At 34.1% G+C, this 23408-nt stretch overlaps 1 protein-coding gene across 5 annotated transcripts in view; it reads left to right on the plus strand.

The window, feature by feature from the left end:
• The window catches only part of Lrp1b (LDL receptor related protein 1B), a 1866674-nt gene that overhangs the window by 1103008 nt on the left and 740258 nt on the right, over window positions 1–23408 (plus strand). For all 5 annotated transcript variants that reach the window (XM_070023764.1, XM_070023773.1, XM_070023793.1 and 2 more), the window contains exon 11: window positions 2065–2301. In XM_070023764.1, the coding sequence (XP_069879865.1) occupies window positions 2065–2301 (237 nt within the window). The remainder of the gene's footprint in view (window positions 1–2064; window positions 2302–23408) is intronic.

Raw genomic sequence — 23408 nt, forward strand, 5'->3', positions numbered from 1 at the left:
GATAACATTATCTAGACATATACTAATTATTGCAAATGAGGAAAACCATGGGACCTCTATTTCTTTGGGTGTGGCATATTTCGCGTAATATGACTTTTTTTCCCAAGTCTTTCCATTTCCTAACAAATGGGCAGTGTCATTCTTTCTGATGGAAGCAGAGAATTCAATTATATATATATAACCTATGGTGAATAATGCTGTGATAAACATAATTGTGCTGGTAGCTTTAGTGTGGCCTTGTTGTGATCATTTGGGTAAATGCCCAGAAGTGGATTGCTGGGTTGTAGGGTATCTCTATGTGTAATCTTTTGAGGAATCTCCATAATTATTTTCAGAGTATTTGAACAAATTTACACTTAAGTAATTGTAACTCCTCTTTACAATAAAATAAAATTTAAAAAGAAGATTTTATGCAAAAAGAATTATATGAAACAATAAAGTATTTATACTATTAATTCATATGTTCATGTTTAACACTATATTTGGATACCAATATAATATGTTGAATACTATATTCACTCACTGATAGAAAATGCATAATACTGTTATTGCAAATAATGCTTTTTAAGCCTATATTCTAATGTGCACAAATGATTTTAACATCTGTATGAAGCACCTGGGATGTTTCATTTTTTTATTTTGATATTTAATATGTATTAAAATTATTAAATTTTATATTTAAGAATACTAATTTTGAAAGAATGTTTAAAAAATATGAGCCAGATGCTGGTGACTCATGCCAGTAATCTTAGCATTTAGGGGGATGAGATCTGAGGATCTCATTCAAAGCCAGGAATGCCAGGAAAGATACTTATCACCAACTACACACGAAAACAGCCAGAAGTTAAGTTGGGGTTTACGTGGCAAAGCACTAGCTTTAAGCAAAAATGCTCAGGGGTGGCTCTGAGGACTGAAGTTCAAGCCACAGAACTGACACAAAAAACAAAAACACAAAAAGAAAAAGAAAACATATCAAGTATCAATATAATTAATACTGAATCATTAGTAATGAACTTTTTCATTTATTAGTTATGAAATTTCTTATTTCACTTTAGTAAGAAGCTCAATAAAATTTTTTCTAAACAAAGCTGAGGATTTTGTAGCTTTCAACATAATTCTCAGTATCACTTTCATATCTCTATCATATACAATATTATCATTTTTTATTCAGAATGAACCATGCAATTTAGATAGCCTTGTAGAGCTTTTTAAATTTTTTAATTATTTTTTCATTGTGAAAATACCATACAGAGGGGTTACAATTACATGGGTAAGATAATGAGTACATTTCTTATCAAGCATTGTTTCCTCCTTGTTGTTCATTGCAGAGTTTTATAGTCTTCATTCTAAAGAGAAATTCAACTTAATTTGGACATTTTTGAATCCTGGAGACTGTTACTTTTTAAAAGAGGAAAAATTTTTGTGCTTAGTTTTATTGTTATAGTTGTTGCTTTAATAAGCTTTGTTTTGTAAAGTGGTTATAGGCAGATAGGTTTAGCTTCTATTATTCTCTATGCAGAGAAAATCGATACAGGCATTGGCAGTTGTGACCATTTCTTAAAAGAGTAAAACACCTCTTATAAAAATTCTAATGTATTCATATGTGTGGGCACAATACTCTGGGTCTTCTTGTTTGCTTCTAACAGTTTATAGATTAAAAACTCTGGAGCAGTATGTTTTAATTGTTCTGAAGTTTTAGCATAATGGATGCTCCACTGAATGACTGCAAAAAGTGTAATGAATTATAAAATTAAATGTACTGGATGTTTTAATGAATGTCCATTTCACAAGTTACAAGTTATTCAATGATCTGTCATGTTTTTACTATACAATTACAGACAAAAGAATAATTAACTGAATATAGCCTACTCACTGAAGTGATTTCTGTTTTAATTAAAGTGATACAACTAGTCTTCTTGTATCAAGATACACTTAAGGTATTTTATAATTTAATGTGTAGTATTGAACAAATTTAATTGTGTCAGTTAATTAAATGGTGGCATTATTCTCTGTAAGAAGATTAAATGACATGAAGTGTTTATATTTTTATTCTTTTTTCTGTAGGACCAAAGAATGAACTTTTCCTCTTTTATGGGAAAGGACGTCCTGGAATTGTTAGAGGAATGGACTTGAATACCAAAATTGCTGATGAGTACATGATCCCTATAGAAAATCTGGTAAACCCTCGAGCTTTAGATTTTCATGCAGAAACCAATTATATCTACTTTGCTGACACCACCAGTTTCCTAATTGGCCGGCAGAAGATAGATGGTACAGAACGAGAAACCATTCTGAAAGATGGTAAGTGACACTGTGACATTAACATCAAATTGCTCAGAGATAAAAGACTTTAAAAGGATAAATCTAATGGATGTCAGAGTAGCATTAAGTAGATCTCAAGTTTTCCTTGTTGATTTAGAAATATTTCTGGATTGTGTTTGCTCAGTAGCATTATTTTCCTTGCTTTTCACATACCAATGTGTTAAAAAGTTTCATGTCACAATTGAATTTGTAAATGTCCACTGCATTTTAAATACTATATGAATTAAAGTAAACTAGTCTACCTCTTCTGGGAAAATGTGAATCACAATGATATATTTATAACAGTTAATGGTGTGACAAAATTTAACAGAACTGTAGGACTTTATTCTCATTAAAATATTTGTTATGTTACTCAAAGGACATTAAAAATGTCACTTTCCTCCTGTCACAATTTTTGAAATGATTGAAATAGAATTCTGTAGTCTGCCATTGAAATAGCTATGAATTATTCCTTTTTATATTTATCCATACATGTGTGAAGTTATGTGCAAATACTTTACTAAAATCAGTTTTTTATATAAGATATTTGACTGGGAAACCCAATCAAATAATAAAAGAATATAGATTTGGAAAAAGAAAGTCTTTTCATAACCAACTCAAATGAAGCAGACTTTTGCTTAGCTGCCAGCAACATTAATGATTCTGATCCCTCTTCCTTTGTATGGGAGACTTAATTACTTTTGAGTGATTTAGAAATCCATGATTTTAAGACCATCAATTGTGTGCTTGTTAAACGAATTATGTGATCTTAGCTATCATATGAGTAATGAATTTTAGAAAATGACTACTGCTTTCAAGAAATTTTTACTTTGAAAAATGATATGAACATATGGAACATTTAAAGGCTTTACAGCATAAGACATAAATATTCCAAAGAAATAATGTCCTCCCAGATCATGCATATCAATAATGGAAAGCTTTGTGTAAGAAGGGAGGGGTTTGAATAAAATTCTGAAGAAAAAGTCCAAGAAATGTTTTGGATCTACAGAGTTTGAATGAATGGATGAAGAAATATTGCAGTAATCTCTATGTAATGTGGAGTATGGAATGAAGCAGGCAGGATTAAAATAAAAACAAAATAAAATATAAACAAAGTAGACTAAAATTATCACAGCATGAATTTCAATAAATGGTAGTATCTCCAGGCTCTATGAGAAAGTGGAACCCAAGAGGATTATCCATTCATTTTCTATTCAACTCGGCTATACTTTAAGTCAAACCTTTAAGATAAAAACGTCTGTTCTCCATGAGTGGCACATGAAGTCTTGAAACTAAATAAGAGCTACTCCACTTTTTGTCTTTTTTTTTTTTTTTTGGGCGGGAGTGGGGTGGGGAGTAGCTTACTGGTTAAGACAATACAAATCCACCATGATTTAACATTCTCAAGGAGGGTCTAATTAAAGTTAAGATTTTTGCTTCAAAATGACTGTGGCAATCTCTCTGGCTTCAATTCTGTGAAACATGATAGCAAAAGATAAGGATATGATAATTGCCAGATAATGGCCTTTCATGTTCTGGAGCAGTAGCCACAATTCGATTATTGTCATTTTAACCCAGACACTTTCAAGGAAAGCTAAAATATGTTATGCAAAGATTTTGGCTTTCTTTAAAAAAGTATCCATTCCTGTGCTGTGACTGAATGTTTCAGCTAGTAATCATGCCTTTAATGACAGTATTTTTGTCAGTGAAAATGGTGGGTCTTTGAGTTTTACTTCAGTCACAGAGATCAATGCTAATAGCCATATAGGGCTGCTGTAGCCACAATGAAGGTTAGGGGAACCTTTTGCACATTTTCACTCAAATACATTTAACCGTTTATTTCTTATACAAGAAAAAGCTGTCGGTTGTTTTTGGTTCTTACTTTCCATTAAGAATTATTATCTCTGCTAAAATAACATCTTTATATGAGGAACTCAAGAATTACATTAGTAAATGACAGCTCATGATTCTTGAAATCAGAAAAATTATATTCTGTGTGTTTTCATTTGTTTAGCAATGTGTCTATGATGTAACTTGAATAAAGAAAACATGGATCACTACTAAAAATTGTGTTTGTAGGCAATAATAACAGAGGAGATATGAAAGAGAATGCAGTAATGGAGGGCTATGAATAAGAAGGGAAAGGGTTGCATTAAATTCTGAAGCCGTAAGGGACAAGAAAATATTTTGATCTATAGAATAATGTGAATGAAATGATACTATTGCAACATTGATCAAATAGTGACTGAATGTAATGCTTATTTTGACAATGTTTAATCTTTCTGGAAATGTTTTTTGGATACACACACACACACACACACACACACACACACACACACACACACACACACCTTGGAGACCTGAGTACACTCCTAGTCTTTCTACTAAAAAAAAAAAAAGAAGAAGAAGAAATGAGAAAAACAAATTCTAGTAGTCTTTATCATTCTTTCATATCTTTTTTCCACACAGAGGTTGATTAAAACCTCCTTAAATATTGGGTTTTCATATCACAATTTTTGAAATGATTGAAATAGAATTTTCTAGTCTGCCATTGAAACAGCTATGAATTATTCCTTTTTATATTTATCCATACATGTGTGAAGTTTTGTGCAAATACTTTACTAAAATCATTTCTTTATATAAGATATTTGACTCTGGTAAACCCAATCAAATAACAAAAGAATATAGATTTGGAAAAAGTAAGTCTTTCATAATCAACTCAAATGAAGCAGACTTTTGCTTAGCTGCCAGCTACATTAATGATTCTGATCCCTCTTCCTTTTTATGGGAGACTTAGTTACTTCTTAAATGATTTAGAAATCCATGATTTTAAGACCATCAATTGTGTGCAGCATGGGGTTATTTAGTAGTGATTCAACCAGATGAATGGAAGTCTTTTGTTTCTTAAGTCTTCTTAATTTTGTAATATCACCTTACATTTTGGATTTAACATCCACTTATCAGGGAGACCATGTGCCGTTTGTCTCTTTGCTTTTGGCTTACCTCACTCAACATGATTTCTTCTAGCTCCATCCTTTTCCCTGCAAATGCCATTATTTTGTCCTTTCTAATGGATGCATTATATTCCATTGTGTATAGATACCACAATTTTTGGATCCATTCATCTGTGGTGGAACATCTGGGTTGTTTCCATATCCTGGCTATTGTGAACAGTGCTGCAATAAACATGGAAGTGCATGTGTCCTTGTATACTGGTTCCTGTTGTTCAGGATAGATGCCTAGAAGTGGTATGACTGGGTCATAAGGGAGGTCAATATTTAGCTTTCTGAGGACCCTCCAGACTGCTTTTCCAAGTGGTTGTATAAGTGTACATTCCCACTAGCAGTGTAATAGGGTTCCTCTTTCTCTGCATCTCTTCCAGCATTTGTTGTTGGCTGACTTTAGGATGTGGGCCACAAAGTTAACTTTTGCTATAACCATAACTTTGGCAATACCTTTTGTCCTTCTAATATGATTTATAAATTTTAGATGCTTTCATCTTATTTTTTGATGTTAAAGTCAGTGATGGCTGTAATCACTAACATACAATGAGTACTTTGTGGGCAGTGGGATTGTCTTTTGTAAGTGTATTATGACATTTAATCACTCAACAACTCCCATATGGCAAGTTTATTATTTTTTTCTACTTTACAGGACAGAAGTTATGACTTAGAAAGATAAATAAATTTATCAATGTCATATATCTATTATGTAATATAGCATACAAAGAACTGTGAAATCAAGATGTTATTATGCTTTCCAACAAAACTGTTACTCTATTACACTTTTCATGGATGTTAGTGGGAGGTATGAATTATTTGAGACAAAATGTGATTTATTACTAAGATCAACAACAAAGCCAGAGTGTCAATAAATTTTTCAGGGTCCTAAGCTCCATTTCCCCAAAGAGCAACACAAACCTGACATCTGCACATTCAGTACACCATGTAACAAGAGAGAAATAGGGAGGTTAGAGAACTCCATTTTTTTCTAATAGTAAGAATGCCTGTTCATGGCTCTAAAGGGACTTATTTTCTCTGTCTTCTGAGAGGTATAACTGATCTTTAGTTCATAGAGAGACAAAGTCTTTTTTTTCTGACTTCCAAGATTACATATTTTCTTAACATCTTTGAAAATACAATCTAAAATAGTTATTGTGTTTCTTTGCTTTCAGTATGGGAGAAATCCAGAAAACTTCTCCCTCAACCATGCTAGAATGCAAATACAGATGACCTAATTTTCATATCCTTTGGATGTCTGAATAACAGTTTCCAAAAGACATCTCAATTCTGAGCCCCAAAACTTGTGATAATTTCTTCATTTGGTAAAGGAGACTTGCAGATGTGATTAAATTAAATGTTTTGAGATTGGGAGATCAGTTGACCTTTTTTTGGGAGGGCTGTAATGTAATCAAAAAGAAATTTACAAGAGAAGAAAGAATGAAAGACAAATGAGAAAGTGGAAGTTACCACTTCCACTTCATTACAGGGGCTGTAATGAAGGAAGGAAAGGATTATGGGCTCAGTATTGCTTGCACCTGCCTCCTAGAGCCTGGAAAAAGCAAGGATCTGGATTCATCTTTAGAACTCTAGAAAAGGACTTAGCACACATCTTTAATTTAGTAAAATTAGATGAATTTTACCCCCCCCCCCGACATGTTCATTTGTGACAGCAACCACAGGAAACTGCAAAGCCTGTGCCTTCAGCCATTGTGCTGTAGTCAACTCACGTATTACTTATGGTGGAGTCTGCTTAAGTAGGGGAACAAGTAGACATTTCTCCATACTTCAGGGTTCTTTTAGTTGAGATACTTTTATGAACAAAGAAGTTATAAAGTAATGAATAGCTTTGGATAAGATGCAAGGTAAGCTGTCTTTTATGATATGCTGAGATAAACAATGTCATGCACAGCAAAGGTGTTTCTCCCTGATTTTCGTATTACCTAAATGCATGTTTCAACATAACTGTTGACAGGCAATCAAAGGGTCATATCATATTTATGTGGCTGGCTGACAGTTCAGAATCTAAAAGATGAACCTCTACTTTAGTACTTTTTTTTTTGGTCGGTCTAGGGGCTTGAACTTTGGGCTTGGGCACTGTCCCTGCACTCTTCAGCTCAAAGTGAGCACTCTACCACTTGAGCCACAGTGCCACTTCCAATTTTCTATGGTTTATTGGAGATAAAAGTCTCACAGACTTTCCTGCCCAGGCTGGTTTGAATGTGATCCTCAGATCTCAGCCTCCTGAGTAGCTAGAATTATAGGCTTGAGCCACCGGCACCCAGCTGAACCTCTACTGTAATCTCAGTCTTTTTCTATTATATTCACATTCTTCGTATGGATTTTAAAGTCTATCTGCTCATCTAACTTTGTGTTAAATTATCCTAACCTTATCATTTTTGATGAATCTTTAATACTTAAAATCCTAATACCAACACCAACAAACCCATCCACCCCCCCACACACACATGTGACCATTTACTAGTATTATTTTCAGATTTATTTTAGGTAGTTTCATGACTCTAGGTTCAGGAGCCATCAGGCATGAACTCATTTGTACCAAACTGACACTGACATTAAAGTAAGAGTATAATTTTCCACGCCTTGAAATCATTTGTTATCCTTGAATTTGAGTGAACTTTGCCATTGTCTATCTCTCTATGAATTATTATACCCTCATAAAAATGAAACACTAATAAATTATATTAGAAAGAACCTATGAACTTTAAATATTGATAATATCTCATAAAACACATAGAAAAAAACCTTTACTCTCTGCTACTAGGTTTAAGTAAGTATTGATCATAGGTTTTTTGCTTTCATCTCAACTTTCTTACAAAAAAAGAGCCAGAACCAACCCAGATGCCCCTCAGTAGATGAATGGATCAAGAAAATGTGGTATATATACACAATGCAATTCTATGCCTCCACCAGAAAGAATGGCATTGCCCCATTTGTTAGGAAATGGAAAGACTTGGAAAAAATTATATTAAGTGAAATAAGCCAGGGCCAAAGAAACATAGGTCCCATGGTTTCCCTTATTTGCAATATCTAGTATATGTCTGAGTCAAGCAGAAAAGGTCAGACAAGGTGATGTTAGGGAAATGAACCCTAAGATATGTATTCAAATGTTTTTTTTTCTTTCATGCGATTGTTTCTAACCCATTTATAAGATTATTTCTTTGTTGCTTTGTATGTCCCTCCCCCACAGCATAACCCCTGCTTTCACTGTATTTGATGTCGGTATAATTTGTGGAGGGGAAGGGGAAAAACAAATCGTATAAGTAGGGATACAGGTGGACCCATTGCAACAATGAGATGTACAAGTCGTTATGTAGAAAACGAACTTTACAACTTTCGTGGCGGGGGGGGGGGGGGGGGAGGATGGGAAGAGATGGGAAGGAGAAACAAAGGAGGAGGCTACAATGCTTGATAAGAAATGTACTCATTATCTTGCCCATGTAATTGTAACCCCTCTGTACAGTATTTTCACAATAAAAAAAACTGAAAAGTATAAAGTCTGACCAATCATTAAAGGAGATGATCAATAAATTTGTCAGTCATAGGCCATATCCTAGCTAAACCCATTAAGAAATATTTAAGTGTCTTCACAATTCATGAGAATCTAAGAAATGTAATTGTCTTCCTGACTGGCAAGGGTTTGCCTTTTCTACCCATAGTGATTTTTATTGACTGTAAAAACCCAAAATTACTTGAGATTTGAGAATTGAAAACTGTATTCAGTTTTACATTTTGAAAATACATACTTTATATTTTTTGTTTCTTAAGAAGTGAATGAGATGTTGTAAAATTTATAGCTATGGTATTAATTTGAAATCCTCTCTCAAAATTTGTCTTGTAAAGACATATTGTCTATGGCTTACTAAATTTGAAAGTATTGATATGTATGTAACACACATGCATTAAGCAAATGTACCATGGAATTGTTCTAGATGCTTCTATCAAAAATCCATTGTATTGCTAGTAAGTTGAAAAGAATGAGAAAATATCTGGCAATTTCCAAAGTAGTATAGAATTATAATAGGCTTGGAATCCATCACTATTGCTATTCAAAAAGAAGAAATATATTCAACCCAGCTAATTATTCTTAGCATTCCACAATTCCTATTTGTTCTGTTGAAAATCATTTCAGAATCATTTCATTAGACTAGAACTACCATTATGAACTTAATAATTAATAAAAATGTTTGTTAGTGCAAATTCCTTATTAAAAAGTTCAGTAAGCTAACTGTTGTTGATGACAGTTCATTGTATATCTCAAAATAGTTGATAGAGAAAAAAATTATTATATTTTTATTGTAAAGATACTGTACAGAGGGGTTACAGTTACTGGAGTAAGGTAATACGTACATTTCCTCCTTTGTTTCTCCTCAACCATCCCTTCTCTCCCCACCTCCCCAACTCCTCCTTCCCCCACCCTGAAGTTGTAAAGTTTGTTTTCAACATAGAATCTTTTACATGTCATTGTTGCAATAGGTCAACCTGTAGCTTGTTTCAGCATTTTGTTATTTTCCTTCCCTTCCCCAAATTATAAAAATGTATATACAAGATTCAGGGTACTGAAATCAAACTGAGTGAAAACAGGAGTTATACCATGGGGGAGAAACAAAACCAATCACATAGTACATTATAAGTTCATTAAAAACAACAGCAACAAAGATAAAACCTCTTGTTCCCTATCTTGGGGTTCATTTCAATTAGTACCATCTTATATGGTCATATGTGCATCACTTTTGACATTTTCTACTTGTCTGGTAAGATTATCCTAGATGTATACTAGTTATTGCAAATAAGAGAAACCATGGGATCTATTTCTTTGGGTCTGGCTTACTTCAGTTAGTATAATTTTTTAGGAGAAACTCTAGAGCATCCTGGCACAGGCTGATATTTTCTTAATAAAGACAGAAACACAACAAATCCAAAAAAGGCTGGAAGAATGGGATTGAATGAAATTGTAGAGCTTCTGCATGGCAAAGGCATAGGTAGCAAGATCAATAGAAAGTCCATGAATTGGGAGAAGATCTTCATTAGACTTACGGTGGACAAGGGCCTCATATTTAAAATATACTTAGAAACTAAAAATAATTAAATCCCCCACCAACAAATCCTCAAAGAAACAACCACCCCATTAATAAGTGGGCTAAAGACTTAAAGAGAGATTTCTCTGAAGAGAAAATGGTCAACAGACACATGAAGAAATACTCAACTTCTCTTCCCAAAAAAGAAATGCAAATCAAAACGACATTGAGATACCACCTCACCCTAGTTAGAATGGTTAGAATCAAGAGATCTAACAACAACAGATGCTGGCGGGGATGTGGCCAAAGGTAAACCCTACTGCATTGTTGGTGAGAGTGCAAACTTGTTCAACCACTCTGGAAAGCAGTATGGAGGTTCCTCAAATGACTCCACATAGAGCTCCCCTATGACCCAGCAATCCCAAAAAGATTTACCAAAAAGATCTCAAATAAGGCCATACTAAAGCTACCAGCACAACTATGTTTATCGCAGCATTATTCTCCATAGCTAAGAAATGGAACCAATCCCTAGATGTCCCTCAGTAGATGAATGGATCAAGAAAATGTGGTATATTTATACAATGGAATTCTATACCTCCATCAGGAAGAATGACACCACCCCATCTGTTAGGAAATGGAAAGACTTAGAAAAATTATTCTGATAGAGAAAATTCTAATGTTCCCAATATAAAGAAATAATTGAAATGGATTCAACTAGATCTAACCTAATATATACCTATATCTCACCAATATATATATAATGAAATGCCATTATGTAACCCACTTATAGTTATGGTGTACTAATTAAAGCAAAACTCTGTTTTAAAAAGTGTTTAGTAAATTAGATTTGGTTGGCTTTGAGGTTCAAATTAGGAAACACTAGCTCCTTCTGTGGAACTAAGTAATATTTATAAATTCTTGTAATCTGAGAAATGTCGATGAGACTAGGTATTCATCAAGACAGTTCTAAAACATGATCACAGTCATAGCCTATGTATAAATGTGCTGAACATTTTGAATCAGTAGTATATGAAACATAACTTTATTTTTGCAGCCAATTATATATTGATTTATTAAATAATCTTTTATATTCCAAATAAAAAGTTAGTCAAGCTTCAATTTTTAATTTTTTTTGCTCACAAATAATAAGCCATAGAAAGACTAGACAGTTACTTTAAGTCAGAAAATATTATATTAAAGTAAGCCAAGTGCAAAGCATAGGTCCCATGGTTTCCCTTATTTGCAATAACTAGTGTATATATATATATATATATATATATATATATATATATATATATATATATATGAGACAGGCAGAAAAGGTCAGATAAGATGATGTTAAGTGAAATGAACCCCAAGATAAGGACACAAGTGTTTTTGTTTTCTTTCTTGGTATTGTTTCTAATGAACTTATAAGGTGCCATGTGATGTTTTTGTTGCTTCATATGTCCCTCCGCCCACGGTATAATCCCTGTTTTCACTGTATTTGATGTTGGTATAATTTGGGGATTAGAAAGGAAAAAAAAAAAACCAAATTGTTTAAATAGGGATACAGGTTGATTCATTGCAACAATGAGATGTATGAGACACTATGTCAAAAAACGAGCTTTACAATTTAGGCAAGGGGTGGGGCGTTTTTGTGGAGATGCAAGGGAAGGGACGGTAGGGGAAAAACAAAGGAGGAGGCAACAATGCTTGATAAGAAATATACTCATTACCTCGTTAATGTGATTGTAATCCCTCTGTACAGTATTTTCACAATAGAAAACTTATTAAAAAAGAAATAGTAAAATGGAAAAAAAGAAAACTAAACACAATCTCAATTTGATATTTAAGATGTCCAGTCATATTCATGTATGTATGTATGTATGTATGTATGTATATATGTATGTGTATGTATGTATCTATCTGTGTGTGCGTGCATTTCTGTGTATTACTATTATTTGTGGCTGTATGCACACATACATGCTCATACAAAAATATGGAAATTCTATTTTTTTCTTTTTTTAAATTTAAATTTAAATTTTTTGTGAACATACTGTACAGAGGGGTTACAATTACATGGGCAAGATAATGCGTACATTTCTTATCAAGCATTGCAGCCTCCTCCTTTGTTTACCCTTCCTATCCCTTCCTAGCCTCCCCCTCCCCCCCACACCCCCACATACAAACCTTGTACTTCTCATTGTTGCAACAGGTCCACCTGTATCCTTAAACGACTTGTTTTTCCCCATCTCCTCCATAAATTATACCGACATCAAATATAGTGAAAGCAGGGGTTATATTGTGGGGGAGGGACATACAAAGCAACAAATAATATGGAAATTCTAAATTCAAGTAAGAATCAAGTTTTCTCTGCTATCCATCTCTATTAATTTTGGGCTAGAAGGATTACAGAACATATTTGATCTTCTACATCATATCTCTCATCTATTTTCCTGCTAATTTCTAATGCCAGTAATTTTTCAGCATTTGTGGAATGGATAAAACTTGTAGGGAATGATATGGACATGGGATTTTTTTTTTTAAATCAGAACTTGTCACATTGTGAACGAAACTCTTCAGAACCCTGGTATATCTTTAAAATTCACCCTCCCTCTTGCTAGGTCTGAGGGTGTGAATTTGCAATATGTATCATGAAAAATAAAATAAAATCAACTTTTTCTTGGGTTATATGTGTTTGCCTATCTATATGTTTGTGTTTTCACAAGTATTTTGGAAGTTTTCTATTGGGTCTGCTTTTGAATTTGTGTGTCTGAATATTTATCATCTTATGTTTGGTTCCTGTATTCTGCTGATCAATCATGTTGTAGTATGCTGAAAATACCAATATTCTAGAATTCTCTCCTAGGTAGTCTATATCAGTTTAAATATAATTTACACAATTTGTTTCTCAGTAAACTCTGAGAATGTTAATCAGTCCACACTATTCCATTTCCAGAACTTGCTTTACCTTTCTCAGGTATGAACCAGGTTCTTGATATTTAAGGTGAGAATTTCATGCACTTGTAAACACCAACTACAGAGAACACATTACAAATTTCTTTCTAGAGATATGATAAAAAAATCACCCTTACTCGAATTTGAGGTGAAAAGTCACCTTTTCATTTCTGTTACTTTAGAGACTGGGATAAATTAAAAAAAACAAAAACAAAATTACCATTTCTTCTCTCAAGATATTAATATAGAATTTCTATTTAATCAAGTAATTAATGAGACTTTCAATCTTGTTGCAGTAAACACAGCAGGCTAGTGTTCATATTCCTCTAGTGGTGGACAGGAGTTCATGCTTAATATTATGCCAGGTATGCACCTGTGCATTCCTTGGGTTGTATTCATCTTTGTGTAGCTGCCTCACCAAAGGGTCTCTATCTGAATTCTTGTTCTTTCCTCAATAGTGGACCACTGTTGTCTCTGGAAGATTTATATTGATTAAAGAAGGATACTCTCTCTTGGGCTGGGAAGGTGGCTCAGTGGTAGATCGCTTGCCTTTCATGTCTGAGGTCCTGGGTTCAATTCCTCAGCACCACATAAGCAACAAAAGAAAAAAGCCAGAAGTGGCACTGTGGCTCAAGTTGTAGAGCACTAGCCTTGAGCTGAAGAGCTGCGGGACAGCACCCAGGCCCAGAGTTCAGGCCCAACGACCAGACCTAAAAAAAAACAAAAGAAGGATACTCTCTTTACTTGTTCCAGTCAGTCTTGTCTTGTGATTCTGGTTTTTAAAGCAAATCTTAAATAATAATAATAACAATAATAATAATGCAAATCTTTCTCTTTCCATGGCATATTATCAATGAGAGTTATTGGGCAGGCTATAGTACGATGACCCACTACCCAACCCCCCACACCTCACACATACTTGACCACCTTCTACCCCTCATCCTCCTACCCTCACCTCTGAGGGAAAACATCTGCTTTTGTATCAATCAGGAAATTTGAGTTCAAGCAGCTTTATGTACCTCTACCACATGAAGGCAATTTTTGCTCCAACTCTTTGCTCATTGTTGATTTACCTTTGTTTCTGACCAGAGGCGATACTGTTCTGTAAGTAATAGACCAGTGCTGCTTGTGGGAATAGTAAGCCTGTGGTGGGAACTGGGGAGTTTCCTATCCATCCCTAGGGGACTCAAGGCTTTGGCTACTATCCTCCCTAGGGGCAGCTTACCTTTGCAGCATACTTAGGTTTCCCTTGAGAGAGAAGGATTTTGGCTCTTTTTTCTAGTGACAGCTGCATTTCCCCTGCCCCCCTCCATGGGCTCCCTCACTGAGCGTTGTTCCTTGTCTCACATTGGGGAGTAAAAAGGTCTTAAAGCCTTTCCCCAGGGGTTTAACAGTTTTCTTTTGTAATAGAAGAGGAGCCCGGTGCTTGAGTGGAGTTTCATGACTGCAGGCAGCTCAAGGGTCTCTGACAGGTTTTCTGTGCTGCTTTCAATATTTCTCTGTGAACTCAGTGGAAGGAATACTTTGTGTCATGTAGTCCCAGAGACTCTAAACTCTTACATCAAACTACATTCACTTTTAAGAATTTGTTTCCATTTTAGATTTTCTAAAAATGTGTTTTTATGGTAGCTGCCTCTTCATCTTCAGTAACAGGGGCATTCATCGGTCCTGTTCTCCCTGGAACTCATGAAATGTTATATATATATATTTTTTGATAATTGGGCTTATTTTTACTTTTTATGCGTGTCAGTATTCTGTGTAGCTTTTTTTTTTTTCATACTCTGATAAGGCTGAACTTTAAGTACTTACAGTTCTTTAATGTAAATGGAGCTTGAAGGACAAAGTTAATATTTTTAGAAGTGTTTCTTGCCTATCATTTACCAGAGTAATCCACTCAAAATCGTTAAGGACTCTGGACAAGGTTCAGCAGTAGAGCATTTGCTGTAAGGTTCTGTGGTTCAAATCTCAATGCTGCTAAATAAACAAAAGGAACGCAGAATAAGATTACAAATAATTGATTGTTTCTGTCTTTATATTTTATTTTTATTGAAAAGGTGATGAGCAAGGGGATTGCAGTTACATAAGTAAGGTAATAAGTACATTTGTTTTTAATCACTGTTACCGCATTCCTCATTATCTTCCACTTACCGCTCCTGACAACCTCCCCAAGTTGTAATGTTTATATCCAACATGTGTCAAGTGAGTACCAATGTTGATTGGGTTCATCCTTTGTCTTAGTGTTAGAATTGGTCGTTTCTAAGAATATATGTAAACCTCTCGCAATGTTTTGAAACATTCACAGTTTACCTATAAAACAACACTATTTTTGATGAATAAAGATTGCACTGTCTACCAGAAATAAATCTTATTGTGATACGTCACCCAATACATAAAAATTAGCAAAGGGATTTTTTTACTCTGCCAAAAGGAAGCTATACTTTATACATTATGTTATTAGGAAAATAACATCTTTTATGGAAGGTAATGAAAGAGAAAATGGAATTTATAGCTATCTCAAATTCTACTCATTTAATACTAAAAGTTCAATTCTTTGCTTATAAAAGTTATTATCCAACTGATATATACCAGCCAGATATTAAGGCAGATATATTTATCTAAAAATATAACACATGTTCCCCCCAAATTTGAATTTAAGTTCCCTGTTCCTATCAGCAAATAATTCAGTTTCACATTACATTCTATATCCATAAAAATGCTGAACCATTTTCCTTAATAAAATTAATTAAAGACAACGGTGAGAAAATGAAAAATGTGTCATTACTGACCAAAAATAATTATAACTTTCTATGTAGAATGTACCAGTCCTGTAATAAAAACAGAAAATGTAGTCTAAAAATCTACAGTATAATTCTGTGACACAGTTTTTAAAGTACCCTATATTACTCATAAAAACTAGAGATTGATTAAGCTTGTCATAAAAACATTATTTACCTGTACTAAAAATAGGGTGCTCTACCATACTTAATGTGTACACTAATTACATTCTCAAGAAACACACAAAGAATGGAATTGGATATCATGGGCCTAGAACAATTCTGTCATCCCAACACTGTGGAGGCTGAGGAAGAAAAATTACAGATTAAAGCTGGCCTGTGCTGCATAGCAAATCTGATTCAAAACCTAAATCAAACTAAACATTATATGAAATTCTACTTAATAGAATTTAAGTGTCATTCTATTTTATTTTTTTATTTTTTATTTTTTAATTTTTTATTGTGATAATACTGTACAGAGAGGTTACAATTACATGGCAAGATAGTGAGTACATTTCTTATCAAGCATTGTAGCCTCCTCCTTTGTTTACCCTTCCCATCCCTTCCCAGCCTCCCCCCACCCCCCCACCCAATCCTCCCCCCCCACCAAAGTAAAGTTCGTTTTTGAAGTGTCATTGTATTTAAGAGAAAAAGTAAGGTTAAAGTTTTATTTTCTAAATTACATAAATACAAGGTTTAAAGATGACAAAAGTCATAGAATTTAGGAAAGTTGTTATACATACACACATAAGTCTGTAAATACATGCATATGTAAATATATGTGTATCTAGGCCTTTAGTGTTCACAAGGTATGTGGTCCCAAGGAAAAGAACACTGAGGGAAATTTGATTCCTCTAGGGGTATTATTTGTATACGTGGAGGAATATTTTGCACAAAATTTAGGACAGAGGAGCACTTAGGAGATGACTCAATGGTTTAAAAGCAACTACTGATATTATGTTGTGAAATAAAAGCTTCTCTAAATCAAATGAGCTGTATACTTCATAGATGGGAGTGAATTTTTTTACTTTAAAATATCTTTTACTCATTTGTTAGATTTTGATCATGCTAGTCAAGTCATGTCTAACAAATCTCTGGTAAGTGAGGGTTAAGACATATTATAGATTTCATTATATATTATACATATTACTTATAACATATGTTATATAAATTATGCATATATTATTTCAGCATTAAAATTTTATAAGTAAATATATTGGATGGTATGCAAGTATATATTAATGTATTAACTGAAATATGGCACAATCAAGCGAGAACTCAAATAGTACAATTTCTTAGAAATACAAAGTCAAAGTTCAGTAAGAACAAACACTTGGAAGTGGGTACTTGAGAGGGGTGGGGTAAAATGAAGAGGAATTGGGTAAAATGAGAAGAAGGGAGTGTGGAAGAATACACCCAAAATTCAATGTTTATCCTACAAAATTTAGAAAATGAGGTAAGAAGTGGGTAGGGCAGGGACCAGTGAGAATATTAAAATGGAAGACATGGAGCAAGATGCATTGTATTCATAAACTGCTTTGCAAAATTACAACTCCTTTGTATGAGTACTTAAAGAAAGGAAGAAAGAACAGAAAAAAATCACATTTTTTGATGGGATGTATAAGGAGTAAGTAAAAGCACATAGGATGAATTAGGCAAATGTATTACGATATATATACAAAATAAAACAAAATTGTAAAATATATAGACATTGTCAGAAATAAAGATCCCAAAGATTTGTTACAACAATTCACAGAAGAAATACAAATTCCCTAACTACATGGAAAAAAGTACTTAACAGTGTAGTCATCACAAATATATACATATATAAGACTACATAACATTAATAAATGATATAAGAAAAAATATTTTCAATGTGACTCAGAAAATTATTTGTGATTTTGTGAGATTGAAGCATTCTTGTTAATATCCCATGGAACTGAGATGATAATGACCTATCAAACAATTTGATTATCTATAATTAACTGTCTTAGCCAACAATTTGTTTATTGTTTGCCTGTTTTCCATAATATATATATATATATGATTTATTGTTATTGTACAATTGATGTACAGAGGGTTATACTTACATGAATCAGGTAATGAAAAATAAGTACAATTGTTTTTGAACCATGACGTCTACCCTTCTGTCACTCTATCCCAGTTTTCCCTCCCATCCCCACCTGTAAGATATTCAGTTCATTTTCCACAGTTTCTAGTATCACTGTTGTATCTGTTCACCCTTATTCCACATTTTATGTGCCCTTCCTTACCCCTCCAAATACAAACAAGCAAAAAACAAGACAGAAGGAAAAGGAAACAAAAACAGCAGCAATAGGAACTAAAAAATGTCTCTTGTTTCCTTCTATTTGTGTGTGTGTGTGTGTGTGTGTGTGTGTGTGTGTGTGTGTGTGTGTGTGTGTGTGTGTTTATGTGTCGGTTGTGGTGCCTGAACTCTGGGCCTGGGTGCTGTCCCTCAGCACTTCAGTTCAAGGCTAGTGCTCTACCACTTGAGCCATAGCACTATTTCTGGCTTTTTCTGCTTATGTGGTGCTGAGGAATCGAACCCAGGGCCTTATACATGCAAGGCAAGCACTCTACCACTGAGCTACCTTCCCAGCCCTTTGTTTCCTTTTCTTTGATTTTATTTTATAGAATATTATGTTGTATGATTATCTGCACATAGCTTTTGTCTACCACTCCAATGCATATCCTCCTTTAGTCTCAGTAGGTGAATGACTACATTACTGTATAATTTATTATGTCCCAGTGTGTGAATACACACACACACACACACACACACACACACATATGCATGCTAATCCTTTAATATACTTACTGATAGATTCATAGGCACATTCTACTTAACACAAATGAGGGAAACCATGAAGCCTATGTTTATTTAGCTCACCTTACTCTGCCTAATATAATTTTTCCAAATCTTTCCATTTCCTTATGGATGGTACAATATCATTCTTTCTGATGGATAAGTGGAATTCCATTGGATATATATACCACATTTTCTTGAACGATTCATCCACTGAGGGACATCTAGTTTGATTCCATTTCTTGGTTATAGTCAACAATGCTGAAATGGACATGATAGATTTAGTGTGGCTTGATTTGTGGCCCATTGGATAAATGCCCAGGAGGAGGATCCCTAGGTCAAAGGAAAACACATGTTAGAAGAAAGACAACCTGTTCAACAAATGGTGCTTGTAAAATTGGCTGTCTACATGCAGAAAACTGAAGCTCGTTACTCATATATCTCCTTGCACCAGAATCAACTGTGAATGGATCAAAGACCTCAATGTAAGGCCACATATTGTAAAAATATTACAGAAAGTCATAGGGGAAACCCTAGGCCTTCTAGCATGGGATAAAACTTCCTAATGATACAAAATCACAAAAAAGTCAAAGAAAGATTGGATAAATGGGATTTATCAAATTGAAGAGCTTCAAAACAGAAAAGGAAATAGCTAGCAAGATAAATAGAAAGCCCACAGAATGGGAGAAAATATCTTCACTAGTTATGCATCAGACAAGGGCCTCATATCTAAAATATGTTTTCCATATTTATTTAGAAAAGTAGATATTCAAAATCATCATTTGTAAATAATAAGGAAACTGGGAAAAATAAATATCTAGAAAAACATGGTTTACTTATGCTATAAATAAAACTAGCTCTTATTTGAAATTCATGAGGTATAGTAAAAGCTACTTATATGGAGAAAAGAGAAAAAAACAACCAATAGAGAAATTATGAAATAAAAGTCTGTGGAATGGTCTTACTTGTGCAAATTTTTGAAGAACTTTAAAAAAATAGTAAATAGTACTATTGAGACTGGTTCTAAGGGGAGACATGGACTTTATTGCCTTCATGTCTGACTATCATTTTAAGTTTAAAATATAATGTGCATTCATTACAGACTTGATTACTAAGATAAAACCTATTATGAAGTAATAAAATGCAGTCTATCTATCTATCTATCTATCTATCTATCTATCTATCTATACACAAATGGGATTTTCTGTAGGACTAGAAAAGGTATCATTTTTATTCACATTTAGATATATTACTTCAATGTAATTCTTTAACAAATAGCTTTAATTTTGCATCTTACCTCCTAGAGTGATTTACTCTTCTTTAGTTTTTTTTTTCTTCACTTGCTAAGCTCTTTCTCCAAAATCTTCTTAGAGTTGAATATCTTCATTTTATTCTGTTTTTTTTTAAAAAAACTTCATTTTTGTTTTTAATTGAAATGATGATGTGCTGGGGTGTTACAATTACATAGGTAAGGCAATAGGTACCTTGTTTTTCTTTTCTTTTTTTCTTTTTTTTTGTCAGTCATGGGGCTTGAACTCTGGGAGTGGGCTCTGTTTCTCAGCTCTTCAGCTCAAGGCTAGCACTTTACCACTTGAACCACAGTGCCATTTCCCAGTACATTTGTTTTTAATCACTGTTACCCCACCACTCTTGATCTGCTACTTATCCCTTTTTACCCTCCCCAAGTTGTAATGTTCGTATCCAACATAGTGTCAAATGAGTATCAATGTTTCTGTGGTTCAATTTTACGCTGTTTCTGTGATTCCTTTTCCCTTTGACATATTACATTGTCTATTATGCAAAACGTGAGGTACAAAAAGCTGAGAGAAAAGGATAAAGGGAAAACCAATAGAGTAAAAAGAGAAAGCTATATACAAGGTCTAATGAGAACCTCTTGTTTCCATAAGTTGTAGTTCATGTGAATATGATGCATTATATATAATCCTTTGCACTAAGCACTTGGGTTATTGAGATCCCCTGTTAAGAATATTATATTCATATTCTAGTTCTTACAAATGAGGGAGCTCATGCGATCTACTTTCCTTTGGGGCTGACTTATTTCAGTTTACATGATTTTTTTCCAAGTCTTTACATTTCCTTATGAATGGAACAATGTTATTTTTTCTGATGGAAGCATAGAATTCCATTGTGCATATATTCCACATGTTCTTGATCCATTCAGCTACTGAAAAGCATTTTGGTTGTTTCTTTATCTTGGCTATGGTAAAAACACTCCACTGAACATTGTTGTACTGGTGACTTTAGTGTGACCTTGTTTGTGGTAATTTGGGTAGACTCCCAGAAGTGGGATTGCTGGGTGATAGGGGAGTTCTTTGTATAGTTTTTTAAGGAAACTCCACACTGCTTTCAGAGTGGTTGAACAAGTTTATACTCCCTCCAACAGTGTAATAGTGTTCCCCTTTGGTCATATCCCTACCAGCATCTGTTATTGTTAGATTTCTTGATAATGAACATTATTATTGATATAAGGTGGGAATCCCAATGTTGTTTTGATTAGCATTTCTTTTATAGCCGCAGATGTTGAGCAATTCTTCATGTGTCTCTTGGTCATTTATGTTTCCTCTTCAGAGAGTCTCTCCTGCGGTCTTTAGCCACTTTTTAATGGGATGGTGATTTCTCTATGGGTTTCTCTATGGGTTTGTTTTGGGAGAATTTAATTTTTTGAGCTGTTGGTATATTGTAGATATGAGACCTTTGTCTGTTGGATGAGTGGTTAAGATCTTCTCCGAGTCTGTAGGGTTTCCATATATTATGCTAGCTATGTCTTCTGCTGTGCAGAAGCTCTGCAGTTTAATGCAGTCCCATTTTCTAGCTTTTATTTGATTTGTTGTGTTGATGGGTCTTTATTAAGAAAGTTTCATCCTGTGCTCAGGAGCCCTAGAGATTCTCCTATTCCTTTATCTAATATTTTCAGCCTGTCTGCTTTTTACATTGAGGTCTTTGATGCATTTGGAGGTGATTCTGGTGCAGGGTGGTAAATAGGGATCTAATTTTAGTTTTCTACATGTGTTTAGCCAGTTCTGCCATCACCATTTACTGAAGACACTGTCTTTCTTCCACCTATATTTTTGGCTCCCTTTTCAAAATTCGGTGGCTGTAGGTCTGCAGGTTCATTTCTGAGTCTTGGAATATATTACATTGGTCCTCAGGATTGTTCTTGTGCTAGTACCAAGCTTTTCTGATTAGTAAGGCTTTGTAATAGAGCGTGAGGTTTGGTGTTGAAATTCCTCCAGCATTGTTTCTTCTGCTAAGGACTGTTTATGTTATTTGGGGTATTTAGTTTTACTATATCAATTTTTGGATTGCTTCTTTTATTTCATTGAAGAAAAGATGGGATGTTGATAGGTGCTGCATTGAATCTGTATAAAACACTATTGCCATTTTCACAATGTCAGTCCTCCCAATCCAGGAACATGGAAGGCTATTCTACTTATTGAGGTCTGTTTTAATTTCCTTTTTCAGATTTTTGAAGTTTTCATTGCAGAGGTTCTTCACTTCTTTGGTTAAGTTGATTCCTAATGTTTGGGGGCACTTTTTGTTTGTTTGTTTAGTTTTTTGAAGACAATGTAAATGTAAATGGTGTTGCTTTCCTAATTTCAGCCTCTTTTCTCATTGTTGGTAGAGAAAAGCTACTGATTTTTGTGGATTGATTTTATATCCCGCTACCTTGCCAAAGTTTTGGATCAGCTCAAGTAAGTTAGGAGTGGAGTCTGTAGGATTCTTTAAATACAGGATCATGTCATTGGTCAAGAAGAAGAATTTTAGTTTTTCTTTTCCTATTTGGATCCTTTTTCATTTGTCTCTTGCCTTAATGCTCTAGCTAGAAATTCTGAAACTATATTGAGGAGGAGTGGAGAGAGCAGACAGCCTTCTCTTGTTCCTGATTTTAGAGGAAGTGATTTTAACTTTTTCACCATTGAGTATTAAACTGGCTGTAGGCTTGTCATTTACAGCCAGGATTATATTGAGGAATATTCCATGAATTCCTACTTTCTACAGAGCTTCATCATAAAGTGGTGTTGGATCTTGTCAAATGTTTTTCAGCATCTATGGAGAGAATTATGTGTTTCATGTCCTTGCTTCTATTGATGTGTTTAATTACATTAATTGCTTTGCATATATTGAACCAGCTTTGCATCCCTGGAAATAATCCTCTTTGATCATGGTGTATATTTTTTTTTTGATAAGTTGAAGATGATTGGCCAGAATTTTATTAAGAAACTTTTCATCAATGTGCATCAGAAAAATGGGTCTATAGTTCTCTTTCTTTGATGAGTCTCTGGTTTTGGGTTCAGGGTTATAGTGGTTTCATAGAATGAGTTTGGTAGTGAGCTTTCATTTCTGATTTCATTGAAGAGTTTGAGGAGAATAGGAGTGAGTTCTCCTTTGAAGATCTTTTAGAAGTCAGTTGTGAATCCATCTGGTCCTGGAGTTTTCTTGGAAAGGAGGTCTCTTATTGCTGTTTCTATTTTGATGCTTGATATGGGTCTATTTAGTTGGTTTAATT

The sequence above is a fragment of the Dipodomys merriami genome, unplaced genomic scaffold (assembly GCF_024711535.1).
Source record: "Dipodomys merriami isolate MVZ:Mamm:240054 unplaced genomic scaffold, mDipMer1.0.p SCAF_1, whole genome shotgun sequence".
In the NCBI taxonomy this organism is placed as follows: Eukaryota; Metazoa; Chordata; class Mammalia; order Rodentia; family Heteromyidae; genus Dipodomys; species Dipodomys merriami.